A 26,554-nucleotide genomic window follows, 5' to 3' on the forward strand; every position below is an offset into this window, starting at 1 on the left:
TCCTGTTTTTTAAAAACACAACATTTTAATATTTTCAGTTTAAAACATTTTAAAAATATTTTTAACGGTTTATCTTATCGTAAAAAAAAAAAGCTAAAAAATGAGCAGTTGTTGATAAATGTTGTTTTTATAGAAAACTTAGCTCGCATTTTGCTGTTACTCGGCTAGTAGTAACATTAGAATTCATTCTATGTTAATACAAAGATTTGATTACTTATTAGCAGAGATATAGAAACTGTGGATTGTAGAATAGTGGTAAATAATCAGTATTTAAAGTTGTCTCATTTGCCAACAGGTTAATCCGCCACTGACTGTATCACATGTTGGTTCCCAACGCTGGGTTTCGTTTAACAGGATAAGGATTGAAAAAAGGAGGTGTAAGATTACCTTAAATGCAAGATTAGACAACAAGTACCTTAAAGGTTCTCTCTCCCTCAGTCAAGTGCATTCAGCGAGTAAAAGACTGTGGTAAGTGAAATTTCAAGTGGGTTCAGGATTTTGTGATGGAAACAAAATCTAAGAATCACAGATGAAACCTGGTGTTAGGTGTAAAAAATAGTTTTTAAAAATATGTAAAAAAAAAGTGGCGATAATTAAAAAGGAAGACTGAAAATTAACTTATTTTTTATATGTATATATTTTTTTTAAAAAAAAAAACCGGTAAATGTAAGAACAGCTTTTTTAAAATCTTTATCTATATAACTGGAACTGGAAAACATGATTTGGTTGTAATTTCAGATAACCAGAAAAAACATTATTGTAACGTGCGGAAGGAAGTGAAAACTTCCCCATTCAATCCCAGCTACTAATTTACCTATATTACATATATAAATAAAAAAGAAAAAGGTTACCTACATAGACTAATATTTAATGAGGGAAAAAGGTTTGTTGAAATTTTCCTGATTAGCCATTTGTTGGTGTGATTGACAGTTTGTCAAGAAGTTTATATTTGCAATTTTAGAATTTAATCTGTTCACAGACAGTTGTAAAACACAGGAAGTAAGTGAAAAGCCAGAGAAAAAAACCAAACTCATCAAGCTTTGACAAGTTTTGTTTACTGATAGAATACGAGTAATTGCCACCATGTGTTTAAAGTTTACCATCATTACATTCCTCGACTGTTTCAAGTGTTAGCGGCTTCGATCAAAATATTATTGCACCAGTAAGACCATTTTATTAATTTACTTATCTATTTATTTATCGATTTACTTATTTATCTAATGATTTTTTTTTTTTTACATTTTTTTTTTTTTTTTTTTTTTTAACGTTTCAATGGGGAATACTCGTTTTATTTATATGTGGAATCAAGTGTATATCTTAATCGAAGTTGATTAAAATATTTAGATTAATTACGGATGATATACAAAAAAATGAAAGTAATTTCAATTGTTACAGATTGTAAAACAGTTTAAGAGAGCTTAAATCATTTTAAATATTTGCTCAAGAATGTTTGATTTATTCAGACGGCAGCTTCTACTTTTGATTCATGCTACTAAGATACAACGCTTAAAGTAAATGAAATAATAGCGGTCTTCGTTCGCCGATATAAACAGCTGCCGAAATGATTACGTCACGTTATGAGTCATTGAAATATTTCGTCAAGTTTTCGTAGAGCTCGTTCTTTAGTCCATTCGGCTGCTTTTTCTTGCTAAGCATATTAGTAGAAAATATATCGAGCTCTGATGCAAGCTTTATAACTTTCACGTTTCTGTAAAATCAGTGCAATCATAAAATGAAATGAATAAATAAATCGCAGAACAAGAGCATGCAAAAGAAACAAGGAAAGCTATCGTTGTTATAAACACAATTCTTGTTTTATTTTAAAAGATCTGTTTTTTACAAAACAAGAGTAAAACATCTGCCTCGTGCTGAACGAACGTTTCACTAAAAAAGTTTTTCGTGAAACGTCCTATAGCTTTTAAGTGTTTTCCCAAATGATTGTATCGACAGCAAACTTTAGAAATCCTTTTTTTTAAATGTGAAAAGTAAAGCTGATATAGCTGAGAAACGCTCATAGCAGTTCAACAGAAAGTTTCATGCTTGTTTGAAAAAATGAGCGAGAGAGATGTGCCTTCTGTAAGGTAAGAAATTTTTATCTGACAGAGATTTTATCTTTAAAGAATGTAAATATATAAGAGGTAGTTCGCAAGAAAAAACCCCAATTGAGAGAATACACGCCTCTCACACCACTGACGCAAAGCCACGGAGGGATTTCTTTATCTGCAATTATGACCAGATAAACTTGCAGACTTTGTTGAACCGAAGCATCAAAAATAAAAAAAAAATAAAAAAATAATAAAAATAATAAAAAAGATAAAAAATAAAAATTAAACCACGACATAAGCGAAGAAAAACAGTGAAAAACAAATCACAAAAAACAAAAATAGTACGAACTCTTTTGTTCGTAAATTGATTTCTTTTCATAATTATTTAAAATTAAAAAAAAAAGAATTTAAAAAAATTGAATTTATATATATATATATATATATATATATATATATATATATATATATATATATATATATATATATATATATATATATATATATATATATATATATATATATATATATATATATTTACTTATTTTTTCATGCTAAATTTTACTTTTGGCAGTTTATATTATTTGCGTCCGGGGGTTTAAATGTGTTATATTTTGTTTATCATAACTTACAAACATTTTAAAACCTAATCCTATTATCATTTGTGAATAAGGTTTCATAAGAGCAGATAAAATTTCAAAAAACCTATCAATTAGTTGCGTGATCAGAAAATACGATGAGAAAAATAAAATCATCAACTTTATCTATGAATCTTAAATGAATGCAAATTGAAATAATTACGAAGTTCAAAAAATTGCACTAAAGTGATAAATATCGTGAAAGTGTCGTGTCATGTTAAAGAAAAGTGCACGTAAATCTCATGCGAACAGACCGCGTTTGTGTAAAACGTTATAATACAGTTATTTGCAAAAAAATGTTTAACAACTAAAAGTTTAACAACGAACAACGTATAGATTAACAAAAGCCTAAGAAATAACCCATACACATATTAACAACATACACACATAATTAACTGTTGCTTTCGTTTTAAAACTATTCTAAAATTTTTCGAACACTAGAAGCTGCGTAAACGACAGTTAGAATTTCCGAAAGGCTTACAAAAATACGATAATCAGTTTATTTTCATGTAACGAGTTGTTTTTATTAGCTTGTTTAGTTCTAATGAGAAAAAGTAAGTCAACCCCTCAAAAATATGTATATCGCGTATTTTAACGCATACACAGGTATAATTTGTTTTTGTAAAAGGAATATTATACGAGAAAATTAATGATCGTAAAAGGTAAAAATTGCGTTTGAATAGCAGAATGTTAATGTTTTACGACGTATAAGTTGATAACCGTATATGTTTATTAAATGCACGTGCTAAATATTACAAAGAATTAAAATGTATAATCTTGACTTATAATCTAAAAGAAAGGTTAACTCAAAACAGAAGATAAAATAGTGTTTTACGAAAAATTGCTCCATATCAAAAAAAGGAAAAAACGACGATGGTATTTAGAAAACTTCCATGAGGTTGTAAAAAGAGATTTTTTTTTTATTAAACAAGAAGACATTTGTTTCTATAATTTTGTTGAGAAATTTATCGGAATTAAATTTAGAATAAAAAAGCTGTCATCAAAATGGATTTACAGTTTTTTGGGGGATATTGAAAAGGCACTTCAATTCAACACAGATCTTTGATCGCTTTAAAATGACGAATGGAGCGGAACAATCTTACAAACGGAGAAGTATATTTATGTTGTCAAAGAAACTGCAAGATCTAGTAGTGGTTTTGCGCTAGAGAATACGAGTTAATACATGTTTCTGTAGGTCTGTTTGTGTGAACATGTTAATGTGTGCACGCACAAAAACATAATCAACATACACAAATTCATTCGGATTTTCATTAAGCACCACGTTACATTCATTTAATAAACACTTTCTTGCTAAATACAGCTTTTAAAAAAAAATTTTTTTAGATATTTACCAACATATCTTCACCAAGAAAGATTAAAGACACTTCTACATAAATATATTGCATATCTTTTAACTCAACATTATTTTCGATTTTTTTTTTTTTTTTTCTTCCGGGTTGAGAATTTTAAAAAATTTTACGCGGTTTTGGAAGCAAAACTTTAAACCAAGGTAATTATTAGCCGTAATTTAATTTTAAGTTTAATTTTAATTTTTAAACATCTTCGCAAGTAAAAAAAATCTGACGAGAAATGTTGAAGCTTTGAAATAAATGGTGTTTTAATGTTATAGAACGTAGTTTTTAAAGAAATAATGGAGTACTACACCCATTATGTTTAAATATAAAATTAAGTATATGTAACTATTTAATTTTAATTCATTTCTAGGTTTTTAAAGAAAGTTTTTTCTCTTTTACATTTAAAAATATAACAAAATGTGACATACATATATAAACAAAAATATGTAGTAATGAATATTTAACAAATATATAATGAATATTTAATAAAGAGTTGATAAATAGAAGATCATGAAAATAATAATGATAAATCCCATATAAAAAAAATCACAAATAAAATATAATAAATAACAGTGAGGTTTTAAAATTTAAAAGTTTTTTGATGATTTGAATTATAAATGATGTTACAATTTGCTACGTCAAGCAACACCAGATTACAATATTTGTCATTTATCACTGCTTGAGCGGAAATCTATTTAATTTTTATTAATGTAAGAATTTACTTCAAAAACAATGTTGTCTGACTTAAACTCTTTTTTTTTAAGCATAAAATTATTTGTTTATTTTAATATAATTATAAGTATGTCTATTCAAATGTTAATCCATTGAAATAATTTTCTCAATACAACATTGTTTTGTTTAAATCTAAAATAGTCAGAAGAGAAAGCAGCAGCCTGATATTTTCGCGTACACAAACACGTTTTTCTCAATTAAACCTTAATTAATATCATGTTTTCAGATCGCCTAAAGCGCTCTCTAATTCTCTTATCGAAACTTTTAATGCATTCATATTCAGCTAGGTTTGTAAATACTTACTGTATTCAGCGAATCATAACATTTTGATAACAATGAGATAAAAAATTCTCTATTCTCTGATCTAAATCTTTTATAGGAAAAATTGGTCGTTTTTTTTTTTTTTTTTTTTGCAAGGAAAAAATCGTTTTTTATTTTATTATTATTAATTTAGTTGCAAGACAGCAGTGTTCGTTTTTATTAACAGCCAAACATTAATAACCTATTGAAGAAGATTTGGTTTTCATTTTTTTGTAAAAAAGTCTCTGTTTTCATATTTTAATAACAAAAGCTTTTTAATATGATAAACAAAGAATCTGACAGAACTACTTTTGTAAAGAATGTGTTTTTACTTTAGTTGGTATTTATCAACCATTTAATTTTTAATATATTTGAGAATTATAAACAAATAGGCATTTGTATTTTCTGCATAATTTATTATTACTAACAGGTAATTTATTATTTACATTCACATTGTTTTTAACTTGTTCAAATTACTATTTTTAATTTGAAATTATTTATAAAATGTTATTAATTTTAGACTTAGAACAATAATGACGGATCATATAACTTCTATGGGCTTCACTTCAGAGATATTACCTGAAATTAAAAATAATGGCTTCTACAAAATCGAGACAAAAATAACCAATTACCTTGATAGTAATAAAGAGTTCACAAGCCAATTTATTACGAACTACTTAAATTCAAACACAGAATTTACAGAACAATATTTCATAAAAAATGCATCTATGGATTTAATTGAGAAATGGTACGACGTACAAATGACTGACAAAATTAAAGGCTCTCGAAGAAAGGTCTCTACAAATAGTGTTAATGATTTTGAAGGTGAAGTGTTTCCAGTACACAAAATATCCTTAGAGAGCAATTCTGAATCGGGTATTGAAAATCGTAGTTTCGATGCATACAAATACCCGACAAGTATATTGCGTCGAAAATCCGAACCATACCAATCAGATCAAAATATGGACTATCTAAATCCTTCCTCGGATCGAAATGTGTTAAGTTTGAGTCCCTTATCTCCTAAATTACGCGCGCTATCGAATAAAAAACATCGAACAAAATCCGATGACGATATTGTATGCGAGAAAAATCAATCCAATACAAGCTACGAATTTATAAAGGCAGAAGAAGAATCCGCTACAAGATGCAAAACACGCAATCTTTTACGTTTTATACAGTCGTCTGTTTATTCAGGGTCTGTATCAGCAAGACTTATCAATGTTGAAAATCGAATTCAACAAAGGCAAATATGCGAACACGATGTAATGTTCGAAGTCCTGACGGACATAACAACAGATTTAAGTCTAAAGAGGACATGTCTAAAAATATTACTAAACTTTGGATTCATGCTAAATATTGACAAAGCTTCATTGTACTTAGTTGAAAAAAACGAAAGCGGGAATATATTGAGACAGAAGCTTCTCAATGTTAGAATCGACGAACACGTGAGGAAAGAGAGTTTTTCGTGTCCAAGTTTACTTGAAATTCCCTTTGGGAAAGGTCTAATAGGAGAAATCGCAGCTATTGGAGGAAGTTACATCTGCAATGATCTCACCAAGGTAAGTGTTTTATATCTAAACAATAAAATATGTGTAAGCAAATTTTTTCTTAAAGAGCATCATTTTTTTGAGTATAAGCATGAACTTGGCTTCTCTTTGTGTTACATATTTGTTCAGTGATTGGGTTTAACAGGTCAACATTATTTCTATCAATACTCGGAACAACAATTCCTTTCAAAATATCTCTTTAAAAAGAGAATTTCAAGTTTGAGGAATAAAAAAAGTAAATATAATTTTGTTAATGTTTTTTAAGAATCTGCATACAGAAAGTCATCAGCAGAGTGTAGATTATTAAGGAATTAAGGGCAAGTTCTGAAGATTTTAGGCATGATGGATTGGTAATATCATCCAAGTATACAAGGACTTGATGGAAATTGTATGTTTGGCAAAAAGAATAAATTTGATTTGAAAATTTTATAACGAAATAATTAAAAATTATTTCGCAATATTTTAATTATTTTTTGAATAAAGTGCGGCAAGGGGAGGAGGTGAGGATTATTTGTCCCGAGTTCGAATGGCGCTGCTTGATACATTTCCGTTAAATGCTTAAAACTTATTCATCCCATTTTTCTGAGAGTTTTTTTAAAATCTTTCCTTGGAAGAGGAAATGTTTGTTTAAATAGAAGCAGTAAATAAATATTAGATGACGATAATCAATTCTGGGAATATTTAATTTCAATCTTTACCAAAGTGAATTAACTTACTTAGCTTCCATTATTGTTTTGAAACGGATATTGACATTCAAGTTGAAAGTCCATTCAAACTGCTGTTTAAATGTTTCAGACCATAGATTTATGGTTTTTAAATATTGACTTTAAGACAATAAGTAAGAAAGTTTAAGGAACTATATTCTTTCTTAAACAAGATTTGCTACTAAGTTACAAATTTTTTTTTTTACAACTTTGTTTATTAATTGTTCTGAATTTTCAACTTTTCCAAGCCGTATAAAAGAAAAATATAATTCTTACTTGGAATTAGAATGCATATACGTAAACTGGATGACCATTTACGGAAATTGCATTACCACAGACGTATGAGTTATGTTAAAAGAAGAAAATATTGAAAATCTTTTTTTTTTTTGAAGTCGAATAAGTGATTTGCTTTGCATTTTTCAAAAATCAAGTGGTTAAACAGAAAAAGAAATAAAAATGCCAAATTATATTCATAAAAACTGTTGTTCAGCTGTAGAGATTTGAAAACCACAGGAAACCTTTTGAGCTCGTGCTGAAAAAATAAACAAGTAAATTGAATTAGCGTGGGCTAATACCATCAAGTTATTAATCACACGGGGAGTGGTTCCTTTTTTTTCAAATAATCTCAAAAAATTTACAAGTCCGGTAGTTTGTTTAAAAAGTGCTTACTTTGGGAGCATTTGGCTTTATCAAACAAAGCTTTATCTCAGTTCTCTGCTCTGTATTCTGCCTCGTTCTTATTTATTACCTAATTTACCACCAATAAAAGCTATAACAATTATGGTCTTCAGTTTTAAATTAAAAATGTTTTTTACGTCTTATAGGTGCAGGAAATTCTTTCCATGTAAAGTTTTCGATTAAAATATCTATAAAATAACTTTTCTCAGAGTGTTATTCAGTCTTGCATTTCGTAAACTTGTAGTCTTTAAATACAATATATATATACATATATATATATATATATATATATATATATATATATATATATATATATATATATATATATATATATATATATATATATATATATATATATATATATATTTTACTCAGAGCTTATTTCTTTAGGAAAATCTTTTCGTAAAAAAAATTTTACCAGGAAAAAAATTCGCCACGAACTTATTGCTATTTTTATATTATTCTGGGTGATTTCTATTGGTGGAAAAGCTGAAATGTTTTTCTCCTAGTTACAATTATTTATTTCACTTTTTGTCTTATGGACCATTTTTTCATTTCAAGCTTGAAACAAAGTTTTATGTTAATTATGTTAGTTATGTTAATTATGTTAGGAAGGTACGATAACTTAAAAATTACAAAAATGCGACTCGATATTTTTCAACCAGTTATTATATAAAATAGTTTTTCTTGCCCACCATCCCTGTAATGTTATTTGCAGGTGCCTATTGTAAATTACGAATTGGAATAGAACAAGGCAGTTTCTAGATCAATTGCGATAGACTTGTAAACTTTACAAGTCTATCGCAATTCATCTAGAAATTCATCAACAAATTATGACACTTTACAATGTAAAGTGTCATAATTTGTTTGTAATATGATCAGGCTCATAAATTTTCATTGGTACGCGGAATGTTAATTATCCAAATTCCAGACCGCGGCATTTTCACAACTTTGACAACTTTGTTTATGGTTTGTAGTAAACTACTAGAACCTTACAAATCGTTTAAGCTTCTTTGTTTTCGCATCGCACGTTTTCATCAAATTCAAGAGTAATATATGTAATAATAACTTATTTATAACGTAATAAATGTAATAAACAGATTATTTCCATTCTAAAACGAAATTTCAAAATAAACATACTTGATATCTAAAGAGTAACGCGTAGGCAAATATATGCAATAACAGTCTAGAAAGTTTGGAGGATCACGGAGTGAAAATGTCATATGATCCAAATAGAACGCGATTGTTTTTTAATATATAATTGTCAACTATTTACTTTTCGCAAAAGGTTTGGAAACAAACAAACAAAAAAAGAGAACTCATTAAATGAGAGAATTGCAAAACAATACCAATAAGATTTTTGTAAAGCCATAATCGAATGTTTAAATGTGTTATCTAATGTTTTTAACTAAAAATAATTAAATTAGTATACTCCATAAAAAAAGCCATTAAAATTGTTGGATGTATAATAAAGCCATCCCTTATCTTTATTGTTTTTCTTTTTTTGTTTAAAATTTCTTACTCTAAAAGATATAGGTATAGCTTGGTATAATGCTCGGCTTTATGTATATAAAATACAATTTCTTTCGTGAACTTTTCTATCAAAGTTAAAAAAAAAAAAAAAAAAAAGTTTAAGTAAATTCAACCATTGAACTAAAATATTAACATCAAATGTAATTTTAAAATAGAATTAAAGTTCCCAATTTAAAGTTAGAAGTTATTATGTTAAAAATAGTTTGATTTGTCAATTTATTTCCTAAAGTTATTGTCATACTTTTTTATTTTATCAGTGCACTCAACTTGATGAAACATATGATAAATGGTATGATGGCCAAGTCAATAATGTTCTTATTCAACCAGTCATTGACAATAAAAATGAGGTAGGTCTTCACCTTCATTTTTATTGAAATGTAAATAAGTTTTTATATTTAGAATATCAAGACAAACTACCAGGCTATATTTTACAGATCATAACATCCACTTGTTTTAGTAGCTGAAATTAAAAGGGTCTTAAACTTGTAGTAGTCAATTTTAGCCTAATTATTATATAATTTTAGTTAACAGCAGTAATTGTGGGTGTTAATCATAAATCAGGAGGGTTCACAATTGATGATCAGCAGGTTTTTAGTTTTAAAATCTTTTTATTCTATTTTTTTTTAAAATTTTCAATCATAAATGCTATAGTTTAAAAATAATACTAGTTTTAAAAAAAAAAAATTATAAATATACTTGTTTATTTGATGTCCTTTTAGGCAGGAGTTGCATTCTTGTCCTTTTGTGCTGTCTGCATTAACAATGCAAAATTATTTGAGCTGTCCAAACAAGAATTTGATCGTAACAAGGTAAACTGATAAAAAAAGTTTCTAAAAATATAAGTGTAAAAGAAGATAATTTGTTAAAACACAATTTCTTGTTTCTAAACTCTTTTGAATTTACATTCATGTATTTTAATGTTTTTCTACTTCATTATAAAGTCATTATTGGAATTGGCTCATTGTGTATTTGAAGAACAAATTTCACTTACTGACCTTAGTCAGAAAATTCTTGACAAAGCTACGACAATGTTCCAATGCAAAAAGAGTTCTTTGATGTTAATTGAAGATCCAAAAGAAACAGACGAGGTTAGAATATGAATAAGATAATTAACTTAAAACTTTTTTTTAAAAAAAATCGTTTTAATGTTAATTTTAGTTTGGTAACATATTTTGTCTTTCTTCATAGATTTTTACACAGTTGTTTCAACTGACAGCAACAGATAACAAAGAGGAGTATCGCTATTCAAAGTAATGGTTTAAGTTTCTTTCTACATATACTTTGTTTCTTATAGTTTTGTTTGTTGTTGTTTGTTTTACTATAGTTTTATTGATTGGGCCAATTGATTTTCTTGTAGTTTTTTTAATTTCTTTTTGAGATTAAAATTTTGGTATACACTTGTCAGTGTAGCACCTACAGTTCTAATTGTTAGTGATAATAATCGATGACAGCTTTTAAAGAGTTGTCTTTTAATGCCTTTATTTTTATTGTTATTGTTATTATTTTTTGAATATTTTTATAAATAAGTATTACAAAACTTGTATATAAGTCTTTGTTTTCAACGGTTTAAAAATCTACAAAACAAAGTTATAGACTGTTATTTTTAGATTTCAAAGAGACAGCATCGTGTTTTCTTCTTATTTTGATCCTTTTGTTGACACACTTGCTGATTCAGTTGCATTAAAAAATCGGAAGGTGAAAATATGTTTGAGATTTCATTTTTGATGCTTTTTATTTATTTTTGTCATTAAATGAGTGAAAGAGCTCAAAAAATTTACAAAAGTTTTAATGAACATTTCTTTCTACTAGAATAAAAGAAATATATTAGAGGCAACTCCTATCAGCTCAGTGAAGCCATTCACTTACCAAGATGGAGGAAATATTTGTATACCAATAAGGAATAATATTGGTCAAATAATTGGTATAGTTTTCTACATAAATAGCATTAATAGAATGATATGCTCAGAACAAGTAAAATATTTTCCAATTTTATTTTATTATTTTAGGTGTGGTAAAGTTAAGTGAAAGGACAGTTAATAGTACTTTTACAGAAAATGATAGAAAGTTGATTGAGGTATTATTTTAGCAATTTATTTATTTTTGTTCTTACAATTCTTCATGCTTATAATCTTTAATAATTTTAATATAGATAAAATCTTTCCAATATATTTTCTGTTCCTTAAATTAGGATACAGTTAACATTAAATTTAGATCTAAAATAATGTTTTATGCTCATCAGTTGCAAATTTCTGTTTAAGGGTTTTGCAATTTTCTCTGGGCTGGGTATCAATAATTGTATCATGTATGACAAGATACTAAAAGGTAAAGCACAACAAACCGTGGCAATCGAGGTAATGTTAAAGTTATCCAAACTAAATTACATTTGAAATAAATTGTGTGAAATTCTTTTGATTATTTCTGAAGTGTTTTTTACTTGAGTTTTTTTAATACAGGCACTTTCGTATCATACCAATGCTAGACAAGTTGATGTTGAAAAATTAAAAGTAAGTTTCTAAACAAGTATAATTATAGATTTGCTATTTGCTATTCAACAGTTTTATCTGGTCAATAATTATTTGAGAATTAAAATGGTTTTATAATGTTATGTTTTAAAAAAACAAATGTTAAAATTTGTATTTTTACTTCTTAATTGCACAGCTATCAATCATTCCTCAATGTCAAGCATTAAACCTAACAAGTCTGTCTTTTGATGATTTCTCTTTAATGGAACATGAAATGCTCACTGCTTCCATTCGGATGTTCAAAGAATTTGGTTTTCTTAAAAAGTACCAAATTGAATATGAGGTATTTTATGGGATAGTTCTTGCTATCTTTCATTAGTTAGTTTATGTTGGAATTTCATGAGAGTGATGAGACATGGTAAAATTAAAGTTATAAATTGAATTAGTAAATTTAAAGTTTCCTATTTTTTGAGTACTGCCAACATTATTGAATTTGTATATTTATTTTTTATACAGCATTCTTACTTGTTGTAAATTTATTCTATTTTTGGTAAACTCCATTTTTTCTACAGCAAAAATATAAATTTTTAAATGAAACAAATGTTTGATTTTTTAAATTGATTTTATATAATTGCTTTTGTACTACTCAGGTACTTTGTCGGTTTTTGATTACAGTGAAGAATAATTATCGAAGAGTTATTTATCATAACTGGAGGCATGCATTCAATGTAACTCAGTCAATGTTTGCTGCATTAACAGTAAGTTAAAGGCAACCAGAGTAGGTGCAAATGAAGTAATAAGCTTCCTTAGATAAAGGATTTATATTATTAGGTGAATAAACTCAGCTTTTACTTAGATTTGAAGCTGTTGAACTAGTCTTTAATTCCAATAAATTAAAGAATCTAAAACATCACATATCTGATATATCTGATTTTAAGTGGCTGTGTTTAAGAATTTACCAACATACAATAGATGGTTTTTTTAATTTATTAGGTGCTGGGATAGGGAAGTGGATAAGGGTGCTATATTTACAGGTGCTACCATGGTCTGCTATACCATCTGGTCCGTGTACTGTTTTTGCATGTATATTTAAGGGGCTGGAAAATTTTAAATAAATAGCAATAGTAAAAATTATTTGCTTATGTTTTGTTCTAACTATATTACAGTAATAAACAAATTTCAGAAGCAGTAGAAACAATTTACACAAAAAAAGTACTAACTTTGAACAAGTGCTCAGAAAAAAAAGCATACATCTGTTTAATCTCTAAATCTAAAGTTATATAGGTTATAATAAAACTTATATTTAAACCTTTTTCATAGAATATATATAAATGACACAGTATGCGACAAAATTATTCATACCCCAAGCGTATTACTAAACTTTGTTTTCATACTCTAACATGTTTATTTTTTATTGCTATAAAAAAATTGATATGTGTAAACAAGATAATAAAGAATAATTCTGTGTTAATAACTATGATGCTTAGTTATTATGTTTGGTTATATTAAGTATATAACATAAAAAGTGCAATTTTAAATATGACATAAGTATTCATACCAATTAAATTATTTAGTGCTGTAAGTTTATTTTTTGATTGTTTTTGCTGGTAAGTTATTTAATTTTGTTTGTTTACACTACAGATGTAAAATTTTAAATATTTAAATAAGACATGTACCAGAAAAAATCTGCGCGGACATTACAAAGGATATTTATCTAACTATTGTATTTCGATATTGAATCTTATGTATATTTTGAAAGTACATATACTAATATTTTTAAATTTCACTTAAGAAAGTTTGTGAACTTTTGTACGTGAAAACGCAAGCACTTTGCGTTGTACACTCGACATCAGCTTTTGCACAGTCTTCGGCTGGACTTTCTTGGTAGCTCTCATCCATTTATTTTTGAAGTCTTTAATGTTTTTGGCTTCTTTTACATTTAACCTTAGTTTTCTTTTGACAAGAGCCCAATATCTTTCGATAGGACGTAGCTCGGGACAATTTGGTGGATTGCAGTGTTTTTCAACGAAATCTACTTTATGTTCTCTAAGCCAGTTTAAAGTTGTCACAGAGTTGTGACATGATGCTAAATCTGGCTAAAATAACGGGTTACCCGTGTGTGTTCCTAAAAACGGCAAAAGACGTTTCTTGAGGCATTCTTTTATGTATATTTTGGTGTTAATTATTCCCGTAGTCACAAAACAAGAGCTTCTTTCACCACATTCACAAATTGCTTGCCAAACTAAGAGTTTTTTAGCGAATTTTTGCATTCCAATGCATTTATATTTGGAATTCAGTTTCTTGCGAATAATTGCTGAATAATATTGGTGTCCTGGAAGAGATTGGAAATATGCAGCACAATAAGTTTCATCGTCAATAATCAAACAAGATTTTTTAGCACATAATTTTTTATAGAGCAGCTTTGAAAATCGAATTGCGACATTTTCTTGCTTTTCTTCACGACGAGGAACTTTTTTCTTTTTATAAGATTTATAACCACAATTTCTCTTTACTGTTTGTATAGTGGAAGCACTTGTCTTAAATTTATTCGTTAATGTTCGAACAGAAATCTCTGGTTTTCTGTCTAAGGCATCTTTTACCTTTTTACCAAGATCTCGTCTAACAAAACATTTTTTTCTTCCACTTCCTGATTTTCTTATGATTGTACCAGTGTCCTTAAATCGTTTCACAATGCTCTGCACTGTTCTCAAAGCAATCTGCAGCTCTTTAGAAATTGTTTTGTTTGATACGCCAGGATTATCAACAAGAAAATGCAAAATTTTTTCTCGCTTCTTACCTTGATTTGATGACATTTCAATTAAAGCTAATTGTTTTAATAACAGTGTTGTTTAAATTTTGAACAAGATTAATACAATCACATTTTAAAACAATTAGCTATTTTAAATGATGTACAGTTTCCGTAAACACCACATCAGAACACGCACAGATTTTTTCTGGTACATGTCTTAACTTCTTCTGTTTTATTTCAAAAAATTTCCAAAATGCCTAAGACTTACAAAATTAGTGTTGAGGTACAGCAAATGCTTGTTGATGATCATGAAAGAGGCTTCAGGTACAGAAAAATTGCTGAAAAATATAATAAAAGCAAGGCAACGCTAAAATTAATAACACAAAAATATAAAAAAACTGAAAGTGTGCAAAATAAAACACGTTCAGTCTGTCCACCAAAAACAACATCTCGAGAAGATAAGCTTATTGTACAAGAAGTAAAGTGAGAGCCTGTTATTTCTGCCAGAGCTATTAAAGAGTAACTAAATGTGAACGTTTTTTAAAAGCAACCATCAAAAATGGAGGTTGTAATGTACTTGTTTGGGGCTGTCTTAGTTATATAACATACCAATAAGATTGCTAAAGTATATTTTGAAGAAAATGAAATAGAATTGTTGGATTGGCCTGCGCAAAGTCCAGATATCAATCCAATTGAAAATTTGTGGTATTATTTGGATGACAAAGTTAATAGGGATGAGCACAGTATCAGCAAACAAAACTTCTTTTTAGCTTTGGAGGCAGCTCAGCGTAATATTCCTCGAAACTATTTACAAAACTTAATTGATACTATTCCTTGTCGCTTGCATGCAGCTATCATAATCAAAGGACTTTATGACAAATAAAACAAAAAACTTAAAAATACTTAATAAAAATTTGAGAGGTATGAAAACATTTGACGCTTCCTAATATCTCAATTTTTAAACAATTTTCATTTTTTTTAAAAACAAGATTTAGTTTTGCAAATATTATAGTTAATATTACTTATAATTGTTACAATAAACATTTTTTAAATTTCAATTAAAGTTATTTAAAACAATTTGATTTTTGTTTCATTGCTACAACATCTTTTATGATAGGGTATGAATAATTTTGCTGCATACTGTATATATAAAATAAAATACACTTATAAAAATTCCATGTAATATAAGACTAATCATATAAATAAAATATATGCATGCATTTCCAAAATTAAATCAAAAAATCACTCTACAGATTTTTATAAAGAAATAAAGAACTAAAAATGTCTAGATTTGTTATTAAGAAATTTATATCTAATTCTGATAGCAATTTTTATGGTCTCTTTTTAAATGTTCTTGAAAACAGTGGTTTTTTGAAATGGTATCCTAAACAATTTTTAAAGTTGCCATAGGCAGTTGAAAGATTTATAAAAAAAATTTGCAAGTATTTATCATATGCTTTTTAAAGCTTTCTAAATTCAAATAAGGTATTGTAGAAAAGTTAATATAATATTTTACTCCTATAACAGTTAAACCAGGTATAAATTGAGGGACAAGCTTTAGGTTTCAATATCTTCCTATTCTAAACTGTTTTCTGAACAAGTTCATTTGGCTGTAATTATTGGTTTACTTATCATTGTCTGAAGATATTTTTAAAAAGTAAACATAAAGTTAATTGTGGGTATAAAATCTTTTTTTCTTCTTGTTTAAACTTGTTATATTTTTATTTTCCTTATATAAAATATTTTATTTCTCCACTAAGTGTGTTAGAAGTTTTTTTAAAAAAACTTTCTTATAAAAGTAATCCTAAGAAATTGTTATAATGACAACTTTTTAGAAAAACTAGAAAGTTTAACATAAACATAAATATCTCATTTAAATTGGCAGGTTTAAAGAAATAGGTTTAGATAAAAAAAGAAAACACTGAATGTTGTGAAATGTAAATAAAGATTTACACTGAAACGAAAATTGATTTAAAGTTTTAAGAGAAATGGTTTTTCATTAATCTTTCTTTTATATATATCTATATACATATATAGAGTGAGTCGAAAAATTATTGGCTTACCCTTGCTTAGCTACTTTGTCTTTGCTGTCGTGTAAAGATTATAGGAGAAAAATGTTAGAAAAGTGAGTGTATGGTTGTATGGTCTGTTGTCATTAGTATATATGCTACAAGTTTCAGCTTTTCTATAACTTTTGTTCTTGTTTTATTGACAAAACAGTATAAGTTTGTTCAAATATCATATACAAAAATTATTGGCCCAGAGGACAGGAAATAAGAATTCTCCTGAAAAGTTCTAGAACTTTTGTGATTTTTTCAGAATGTTACAAAAATGAATCAACATATCTAGAACCACTAGTCATAGTGTAAAATGACAATCAAATAAAATGGTGCCTAAGAAGAAAGGACATAGTAATGATCTTCGAACTTAAGTAATTCAGCACCATCAGAATGGTCATTCTCAATGGCAAATTGCTGCTAAGACTTTACTTCCTTGAGAAAAAGTACTTGGTCAAAAAAGAAAAACAACCAAAATATTGGATTGGTCGGTAGTACGTATGGTTAAGTCTGATTTATATAAATCTTCCAATACTGTGATGATTGAGGTTGAGACAGAATTATGAATATCATTACATGCCAATGCCATATAAAATAGACTTCATGAAGCTTGGCTTTTGGGTTGTGTAGGACGAAAGAAACTATTAGTTAACAAAGTCAATCAAGATAAATATCTGAAGTATGCGAAAACTTGAACAAGCTATATGTTACATGTTTTAAACCATATAATAGATCAATTTTATTATCATGATAACTAACAGCAGCATTTGTTACCATCAATCCAAAAATTTAATTTTGTCCACGACAATGATCTTAAGCATACATTAGATCTAGTCAAGGATTGGCTCAAGCAAAACAGTATTCATGCATTAGCTTGGCCTTCATTCTCATCTGATCTCAGTCCCATAGAACATCTATAGGATGAGATCGAATGGAGGATCAAGAAACACAAGCCAAAAAATATCCATGAGCTTGGAGACCTTTTGAAGAATGAATGAAATAATGTCAAGTTGTCTGTTCTTTAGTAACTTGTTCAATTCAGTAGTAGATTACAAAAAGGCATCAAAATCAAAGTTTACCCAACATGATGTTAGATTTGATCAAATCCCCATTTTGCAATTGATAAAAAATTTTTCGCTCCTCTGTGCCAATAATTTTTGTATGTGATATTTGAACAAACTTAAACTAGTTTGTCAATAAAACAAGAACAAAAGTAATTGAAAAGCTGAAATTTTTAAAATGTATTTACTAATGATAATAGACCACACAATGATACTAACACAAAGTAATTTTCTCCTATAATTCTTATACGATAGCAAAGATAAAGTAGTTATGCAAGGATAGGCCAATAATTTTTGGAATCACTGTATATACATATAGTGAATATATATATATTGATGATGATACCTATATATATATCATCATCATCATCATCATCATCATCATCATCATCATCATCATCATCATCATCATCATCATCATCATCATCATAAGGTATAATCACTAAAGTAATTTTTTGAATGTAATTTTTGAGTGTAATAATTTTAATTCTTTTAAATTTTGGGCAAAATGATTGCAATATACATTATTTTTAGTAGTTTATATAATCTGGATTTTTTTTAGACTGGAAAGATGAGTGAGCAGTTTAGTTCAAAAGAATGTCTTGCTTTGCTTGTTGGATGTTTATGTCATGATCTTGATCATCGGGGAACCAACAATGAGTTCCAAATGAAGTAGCTTAGATTTTTATTTATTTAAATGCATTGAAGAAAAGTTCAGGAGAGAGACTTATTGCATAAAAAAATATCAAAGTAGTCAACAGTACTAAAGATGTTTAGTGAAAATGCTTTGTTTGTAAAAGTTATTACTTACATTTTTTAAATTTAAATCATATGAAGTAAAAGTTAAATTAGTTTAAAAGTTAAGATTGAGATTCATTTGTTATTGCTTTAATTGAGGATTGTAAATATTTATTTTTTAGAACAGATTCTCCACTAGTAAAGTTATATAGTACGTCAACATTAGAGCACCATCATTTTAATCGTGCAGTAATGATCCTCAATAGTGAGGTACGTTAAAAGAGATCTTTATGAATATATATGGTACAAAAAATTGCAACATCTCATCAACTCACATCTCTCATATCATTTTATAATTTGATAATTATAAAATAATTTAAGAGATATGAGGAGTATACCACTATTCAATAAAGGTTTAAAGAAAATGAAGAGGTGTCTGACACAAAATGTAAACTGCTATGGTCTTATAAATAGTACTTTTTTTTTCAATTTAATTTCATAAAGTTTACTAAAAAGTTTAAACAAATTTTTGATTCAAAATGTTTTGTAAATGCTTCTCACTTAATTCCAGAAGTTAAAACATTTAAATATAAATACAAAATAAAAATTCCTAAGTCTATTTTCCCTAAAAAATTTTATACTGGTGTTGACTTTTGTCATAAGTTGCTGTAAGAATAATTTCTAAAAATTTATTTATTTAAATTTATTTATTCTGTGATGCCGTAAAAAAGTCAACAGAATGCGGACCAAAGGAAGCTATAAATATAGACGTGACGTTTTTTGGACATTATAAAAAAGATATATAAATGTAAAGGGCTGATGTTAAGAGACAGAATATATTTTGTATCAGAAAATCTGAGTATTCGTTAACGACACAACAATGGCGCTACGAGTAGGATCTGATTTAACTTTAGATGATCCAGACAATGCAGAAGCCTGGATTAGATGCTTTTCAGCTACTGCACGATCAAAAAAACTAACAGATGAGGCAAACGGTAATCGCGATATAACTGATTTATTTCTGTCAAAAGCAGGTATTGATGCAATTAAAAAGATTTCGCTTATGGTATATCCGGAAGAATTAGAAAGGATGATGTTTACTGACATTAAAAATGTTATTATGTCCTATTTAAGACCTCAAAAAAGACTAATCATTGCTGAAAGAGTCCGATTTTTAGCTCTAAAACAGCAAAGCAATGAAAACATTGTATCATATGCACAAAGATTACGCGAAGCATCACGTTTTTGTAACTTTGAAAAATTAGGAAAAGATGGCCAGACTGCAGAAGATGATCTTATTCAAATGAGACTAATTGATGGGTTGCATTCTTCTGATCAGAGAATTAAAGCTCTTGAAATGTTACAAAATGGTGAATATCCTAAACTAGGATCTTGTGTTGATTTCATCAGGCAGCTAGAACAAATATCCTCTTTTAGTGCACAGAACAACATTGATGATGTAGAACCCCTTTCAGTCAACCATATGGATAAAAATAAAGATAAACCAAATCAATGTAAATACTGTGGTCTTCAACACTTACCACGAAAATGCCCAGCATTTGGAAAAAACTGTAAAAAATGTGGGAAACTAAACCATTTTCAAAATGTATGCAAATCAAGTAATAAATATGAAAGAAAAGTAGATGAGATAGAGAATGATGATGTAAGTGTTTATTCTATTTTCACCAATGACTCGAACTCAGAAACTTATGTCAAAATAAATGACTTTAATATAAAAATGCAAGTGGATACCAGAAGTCAAGTCACAATTATACCAAGAAATTTTTGGGAGCTAATGTCTAAACCTAAGTTAGAAAAATGCCATCTTCGTTTAAAACAATTTGATGGCACAATTATTAAAGTTTTAGGAGAATTTGAGGCAACACTGGAAACAAAATCTAAAATAAATATTGTAAAAATTATTGTTGCAGACTGTATAAAGAATCATGGTTTAATTGGTATGGACATAATAAAAGTAAATGCGACAAGTTTGGTTAACAGTGTGGAACCTAGTGTTACAGGACGATTATTAAATTACAAAGCAAATATATTAATAAAAAGTGGCATGCAACCGTCTTATTTTGAGTCTCGACCTCTTCCTATTCATGTACGACCATTAGTGATAAAAAAGCTCAATGAAATGATTCAACAAGGATTGCTCCAAAGAGTTCCACCTGGTGGAAGCAAATGGGCTTCACCACTTGTTATTGTCAGAAAACAAGATGGAGATTTACGCATATGTGCAGACTACAAAATAGGGGTTAACCAAAAAATTTGTTCAGACTCATATCCTATTCCAAATATTGAAAATGTATTCCATAAGATGGCAGGAATGAAGTATTTTGCTAAAATTGACCTCAAGGGGGCATATCACCAAATTGAGATGGATAAGGATGCACAGGAAATAACAACAGTTAATACCCCTATTGGATTGTTAAGATGGACATGCTTGCCATTTGGAATAAAAACTGCAAGTGCAATATTTCAGAGAGCAATAGAATCGGTTGTAGGCGATATTATTCCTAATATGATTATATTTCAAGATGATATCTGTGTAGGTGGTAAAAATGCTGAAGAACTGAAATTCAATTTAGAAAAAATCTTGAGCAAATTAAAAGAGTCAGGAATGATTATAAATAAAAGTAAATCAGTGATGGAAACAAAAACTCTTTCATTTTTAGGATACGAACTGTCAGAAAAGGGGGTGACTCCAGATCGTAATTTGGTCAGCAAAATACTTAAAATTAGTTCTCCTAAGGATAAAAAGGAACTTGAGTCTTTCATAGGATTAGTAAACTTTTATGGTCGACACATTGAAAAGTATGCTGAAAAAATTCTACCGTTAAATAATTTAAGGAAGAAAGGAGTTATGTTCGAATGGAAGAAAGAACATCAATATGCATTCGAGTTACTAAAGAAGAACCTTTGTGAAGACCCTGTGGTAAAAGTATATGACATCAATAAAGATCTAGAATTAACAACTGATGCCAGTGAAAAAGCAATATCTGGTATACTATCACAAGATGGTCACCCTGTACTATTTCTCTCACGGTCTTTAACAGATGCTGAAACAAGATACTCTAATATAGAGAGAGAAGCACTGGCTATTGTCTGGTCCACTCACAGAGCCAGGCAATTTTTGTTAGGTAGAAAATTCAAGCTTATATCTGATCATAAACCATTAGAATTCATATTTGATTGTACTAAGGAACTTCCAAAAGTGGCATCTGCGAGAATTTTAAGGTGGGCACTGCAAATGATGGCATTTGACTATGATATCAGTTATAAAAAGGGAGAAACTATTCCCCATGCAGATGCACTATCACGACTGTCTTTTCATTCGCAATGTGAAGAAAATAGCCAAGAAACCTTTATACACTTAGTTGAATCAGACATCGTGAACCTTGAGCAGATTAGGAGAGAGACAGAAAATGATAGACTGTTGATGGATATTAAAGCCAGAATTGATAAAAATAATTGGAGCAGATGCTCCGTTGCAGAAAAGCCTTTTAAATCTAACAAAGACAAATTGACTATTGAAAAAGGAATTGTTTGCAATGGTGACCTAATTGTACCTCCTAAGACAATGAGAAGAAGATTTATCAAATCGGTCCATGATGACATACACTGTGGAATAATGCAAACTCGATGTAGATTAAAGTTGGAAGCATGGTGGCCAGGTTATTGTCAAGATGTGGAAGAGTATGTTAAAAGTTGTGAAAGGTGTGCAGAGATAAAAGTGAAGAATGAAACGACAGTACATACATGGCCCAGTGAAGATAAGCCATGGTGCAGAGTGCATATGGACCATGCCTCTATACAGGGTGTTGGATTATTTTTGATTCTAGTAGATGCCTTCTCTGGATGGCCGGAGGTCATTAAGGTAAACAATCGTGAAGCTTCCACAATTAAGACAGTTCTTCAAAGTGTGTTTTCAAGAAATGGAGTTCCAGAAGTTTTGGTGTCAGATAATGCTGCAGAATTTCATGACACCACTTTATGCCAGTGGCTGAAGAAAATAGGGTGCTTACCGTATAAGACCCCACCATATCATCCTCAATCTAATGGAGCAGCTGAAAGAATGGTGAAGACTGTTAAAATGGGTTTGAAAGCCTATTCACCAGATAAAGGCTTATTAAGTGGATATTTAAGTAGAATGTTACTGAGTTACAGGTCAATACCTCATGCAGGAAAGTCAAGAAGTCCCTCTGAGATGATGGGTAGACAGTTGAGATCTCCTCTCACTATGAGCTTTGAGAGTGGATCACCATTATGGTATCGTCAAAGACCAGATTCAAAACCAGAACCAGCAGCCTTTATTTCCCAAGCCGGTCAAAACACTGCCATTATAATAAGAAAAAATTTGGGGACGTTGGCGCATTGTGACCAAATTAATAAACGTCTAATCGAGACTAGTACATCAGAGGATAATGAAGGTTGTAGTCATGATCCCGTAAATAATGAATACAATAGTGAGAAACTTGATACATGCAGAGTACTTTTGCCCAAGGAAGAATGTATTGAAAATCGAAGAAGCACTCGATCAACGAGAGGGCAAAAGCCAATACGTTTCAGGGATGTGATGCCGTAAAAAAGTCAACAGAATGCGGACCAAAGGAAGCTATAAATATAGACGTGACGTTTTTTGGACATTATAAAAAAGATATATAAATGTAAAGGGCTGATGTTAAGAGACAGAATATATTTTGTATCAGAAAATCTGAGTATTCGTTAACGACACAACATATTCTAACTTATTTAAAATGATAGAAAAGATCAAAAGAATCTATGCACTAATTCCACACCTGGGTTTTTGCACCTCTTTGAGCAGTTGTATTGAAAAAACTTTTCTCTTCAGATACCCTTTGAGAGTATTAAAAATATTTTTCTACATTTTTTTACAACATTACATTTGTGTGTTTATTTAAAAGCTGAACTACATTTAACTTTGTTAAAAAGTCTTCTAAATTTATATTCTGCTAGTTAAAAATAATTTTTAAACCATTAAAATCATAAAATATTTTATCAGAGGGTTTTTTTTTTTTTCAACATGGTAAATGTGACGTTAATAATTGTGTTTAAAAAGCTATGAGAAAATCACAAAGAAAAACTTTGAGTTTTCAATGACAAACTGTGAATTTAATTTATATTCCTAATAATTGCTGATTTTTAACACCACTTTTTAACTGTAGAAACTTTTACTAAGTTTTCAGGTCAAAGTACAAGATATATATTTATGAAGATATATTTATTTAACACAAGATAATGATTACGAAGATTGTATTTTTTCAATCATCAACTTCATTTTGATCTGTTTATACATTTTTAGGGCAATAATATCTTCTCCAGACTTCCTTCAGAAGAGTACAGAAAACTAATGAAGTTAATAAAACATGCCATTCTTGCCACAGATTTGTCCAACTATATAAGGTATTAATCCAACTATTTAAGGTATATCTCCATCTATATAAGGTATTTAAAGCAATACAGAGTACTTATTGAGGTATTTAAAAAGATGTAAGATTGTTTGCTTATATTTAAAACCTGAAATACAAAGTCATTGATTGTTTGGTGATAACTTAAGGGGCAAAAAATGATTTAACCATTATTTAGTTTTGTTAATCAAATGCTAAATAAAGTAAAAAAAATACGTAGCTAAGTAATGGATTAGTTGTAGGAAGGAAAAGTCATGGAGTGGCAGGGAACTTAATTAAAAAGCTGCAAACAAAAGTATAATTTTATTATTATAATCTAGTAAAAAAAGTTTCTTTACTTCAATTCATAATATGAAATGTAAGATTATATAAGTATGCTTTATAATATGAATATGTATTGGAAGTATGCTATAAACATAATTACACATAGCTGAATATCAAGTATCAAAGGTCTATGTTTTAGGCAACGTGATACCTTTGAAGTGACAGTCAAAGGTGGTTTGTTTGACACTAACAAGTATGAACATCGATCAATGCTAAGAAGTATGCTAATGACAGCCTGTGATTTAAATGGCATCACCAAACCATGGGAAATACAAAAAAGAGTATGTCATCTTGCTTTAAGCAAGAGAAAAGAAATATCCTTTTAAATGGGAAATAAAAATGTATATGATAAGTAGTTTTCTAAGCGTTAGTTGTTAAGGATTTATCCGAATTATAAATATTATGATAAATATTTCGTTTAGGTTGTTCATTTAGTGACCAGTGAATTTTTTCATCAAGGAGACATGGAACGCGATAAGCTTCATCTCGAGCCCAAGGTAAGTTTCTTTAAAACTCGTTGTTTTACATTTTCTTTACAAATTGAAAATGCTAAATAAAAGCTTTTTATACATCTTGATTTTAGGAAATGATGGATCGTAACCATATTTTGCAGCTTCCCAAGCTACAAGCTCAGTTCTTTCAAATGATGTGTATACCTATTTATAAAGTAAGTTACTGTTTGTTGTAGTTGTTTTTTAACGTCAAACATAAAAAGTTTATAAAACTTTATTTAGAGAAAGCAAGTATATACTTTTACTATCGTATTTTTGTCAAGAATCTTTGGCATTTCTTCAGTTGCAAAAAGTTGTAATGAAAAGGCTTTTACTTTCTTAATCTATGCCATAACTCTTGCAGTTTGGCTTCTGATTTAGGCAAGTTGAAATAGGACCGCTCAACGTGTCGAATATTGCTATCGGACCATATTTTTTAAAATAAAAAAAATCATAGGTTCATCTGGCTATGTCGTTAAAACTGTATAAATATTTAATTTGTATTTACACACACACACACACACACACACACACACACACACACACACACACACACACACACACACACACACACACACACACACACACACACACACACACACACACACACACACACACACACACACACACACACACACACACACACACACACACACACACACACACACACACACACACACACATACATACACACATACACACATACACATACATACATACATACATACATACATACATACATACATACATACACACACACACACACACATACATACATACATACATACATACATACATACACACATACACACATACATACATACATACATACATACATACATACATACATACATACATACATACACACACACACACACACACACACACACACATATATATATATACATATATATATATCTTTTTTAGGTTTTATCAGATTTCAATCCTCTACTTCTGCCGCTACTTAAAGGTGCGGAAGAAAATAAGGAAAAATGGTCAGAAATGAATAAAAAGCTCGAACAAGGCGAAATTAGCGCTGATGCTGAACCGGTGTTACATCCGTTAGTACCGGATCAAGATGTTTTTTAAGCCTCTCTTATTGAACCTGAAATTTGAACCGGTGTTACATCCGTTAGTACCAGATCAAGATGTTTTTTAAGCTACCCTCTCTTCTTGAACCTGAAATTTGAAATGTAGTCTTGAACAAAGATATTTAATGTGACGCGATATTTGATGTGACACGGAAATAAATTTTAAAATGATTTTTAAAAAAATATATACATGAGTTATTTAAACGTTCAACTTTAAGTTTAACTAGTATTAATGGGTTTTTTTTTAAAAAAAAAAAAAAATTTCTAGCGAACTGCGTTGTGCGCCATCCATAAACAAAATTGGTTTTTTATATTTCTCAACGTTTTAACTATTCAACTTAAGTATTCTTTTTTGAAATATTAGAGGTTTTTTTGGGTTTAAAAGCACCTACTAGAGGGATGTTTTTTGGGTTTAAAAGCACCTATTAGAGGGATATTTTTTGGGTTTAAAAGCACCTATTAGAGGGATGTTTTTTAGGTTTAAAAGCACCTATTAATAGATACTTTGGCATCTAATATGTTTACTTTGGCTATATTCAAGCAATTAATTGAAAAAGTGATACTTCTTCAGACTGATTTGGGTGAAGTTGTTGCAGTCTCTTTAGCCCCTTCATCTA

At 29.0% G+C, this 26,554-nt stretch overlaps 2 protein-coding genes across 5 annotated transcripts in view; one reads left to right on the plus strand and one right to left on the minus strand.

Moving 5' to 3' along the window:
* LOC145190501 (uncharacterized) overlaps window positions 1-942 on the minus strand; it is a 40,060-nt gene extending 39,118 nt beyond the window's left edge. Inside the window, exon 1 of the mRNA XM_090090007.1 lies at window positions 856-942. The gene's annotated coding sequence lies outside the window, so the exon portion shown is untranslated. The remainder of the gene's footprint in view (window positions 1-855) is intronic.
* Window positions 2-26,120, plus strand: LOC145196704 (dual 3',5'-cyclic-AMP and -GMP phosphodiesterase 11A-like). 4 transcript variants are annotated; one of them, XM_090090011.1, is made up of 23 exons: window positions 255-468; window positions 739-883; window positions 962-1,162; window positions 5,588-6,626; window positions 9,787-9,876; window positions 10,054-10,116; window positions 10,249-10,338; window positions 10,471-10,617; window positions 10,718-10,779; window positions 11,137-11,224; window positions 11,339-11,450; window positions 11,536-11,603; window positions 11,788-11,880; window positions 11,983-12,033; window positions 12,188-12,334; window positions 12,642-12,749; window positions 18,421-18,530; window positions 18,779-18,866; window positions 23,926-24,026; window positions 24,495-24,636; window positions 24,778-24,852; window positions 24,939-25,022; window positions 25,774-26,120. In XM_090090011.1, the coding sequence occupies exons 4-23, from the start codon at window positions 5,601-5,603 to the stop codon at window positions 25,933-25,935; spliced, it is 2,907 nt and encodes a 968-aa protein (XP_089946137.1). In that variant the 5' UTR covers window positions 255-468; window positions 739-883; window positions 962-1,162; window positions 5,588-5,600; the 3' UTR covers window positions 25,936-26,120. The 4 variants fall into 4 exon arrangements, with proteins under 4 accessions (XP_089946136.1, XP_089946137.1, XP_089946135.1 ...); XM_090090010.1 differs by lacking the exon at window positions 739-883 and having other exon boundaries at window positions 2-468; XM_090090009.1 differs by lacking the exons at window positions 255-468; window positions 739-883; window positions 962-1,162 and adding an exon at window positions 1,609-2,081.
* Window positions 26,121-26,554: the final 434 nt, after the last annotated feature.

This window comes from Hydra viridissima, unplaced genomic scaffold (genome assembly GCF_058129835.1).
Source record: "Hydra viridissima isolate aposymbiotic clone 2 unplaced genomic scaffold, HvirCarnegie_v1 scaffold_6, whole genome shotgun sequence".
Taxonomy (NCBI): domain Eukaryota; kingdom Metazoa; phylum Cnidaria; class Hydrozoa; order Anthoathecata; family Hydridae; genus Hydra; species Hydra viridissima.

Excerpts from the sequence above, each read along its gene's own strand:
- LOC145196704 (XM_090090009.1), top strand. The coding sequence starts at position 2,053 with ATGAGCGAGAGAGATGTGCCTTCTGTAAG. Across the intron at positions 11,604-11,787 it reads ATGATAGAAAGTTGATTGAG|GGTTTTGCAATTTTCTCTGG; the intron begins GTATTATTTTAG and ends TTTCTGTTTAAG. Across the intron at positions 12,335-12,641 it reads AGTACCAAATTGAATATGAG|GTACTTTGTCGGTTTTTGAT; the intron begins GTATTTTATGGG and ends TGTACTACTCAG.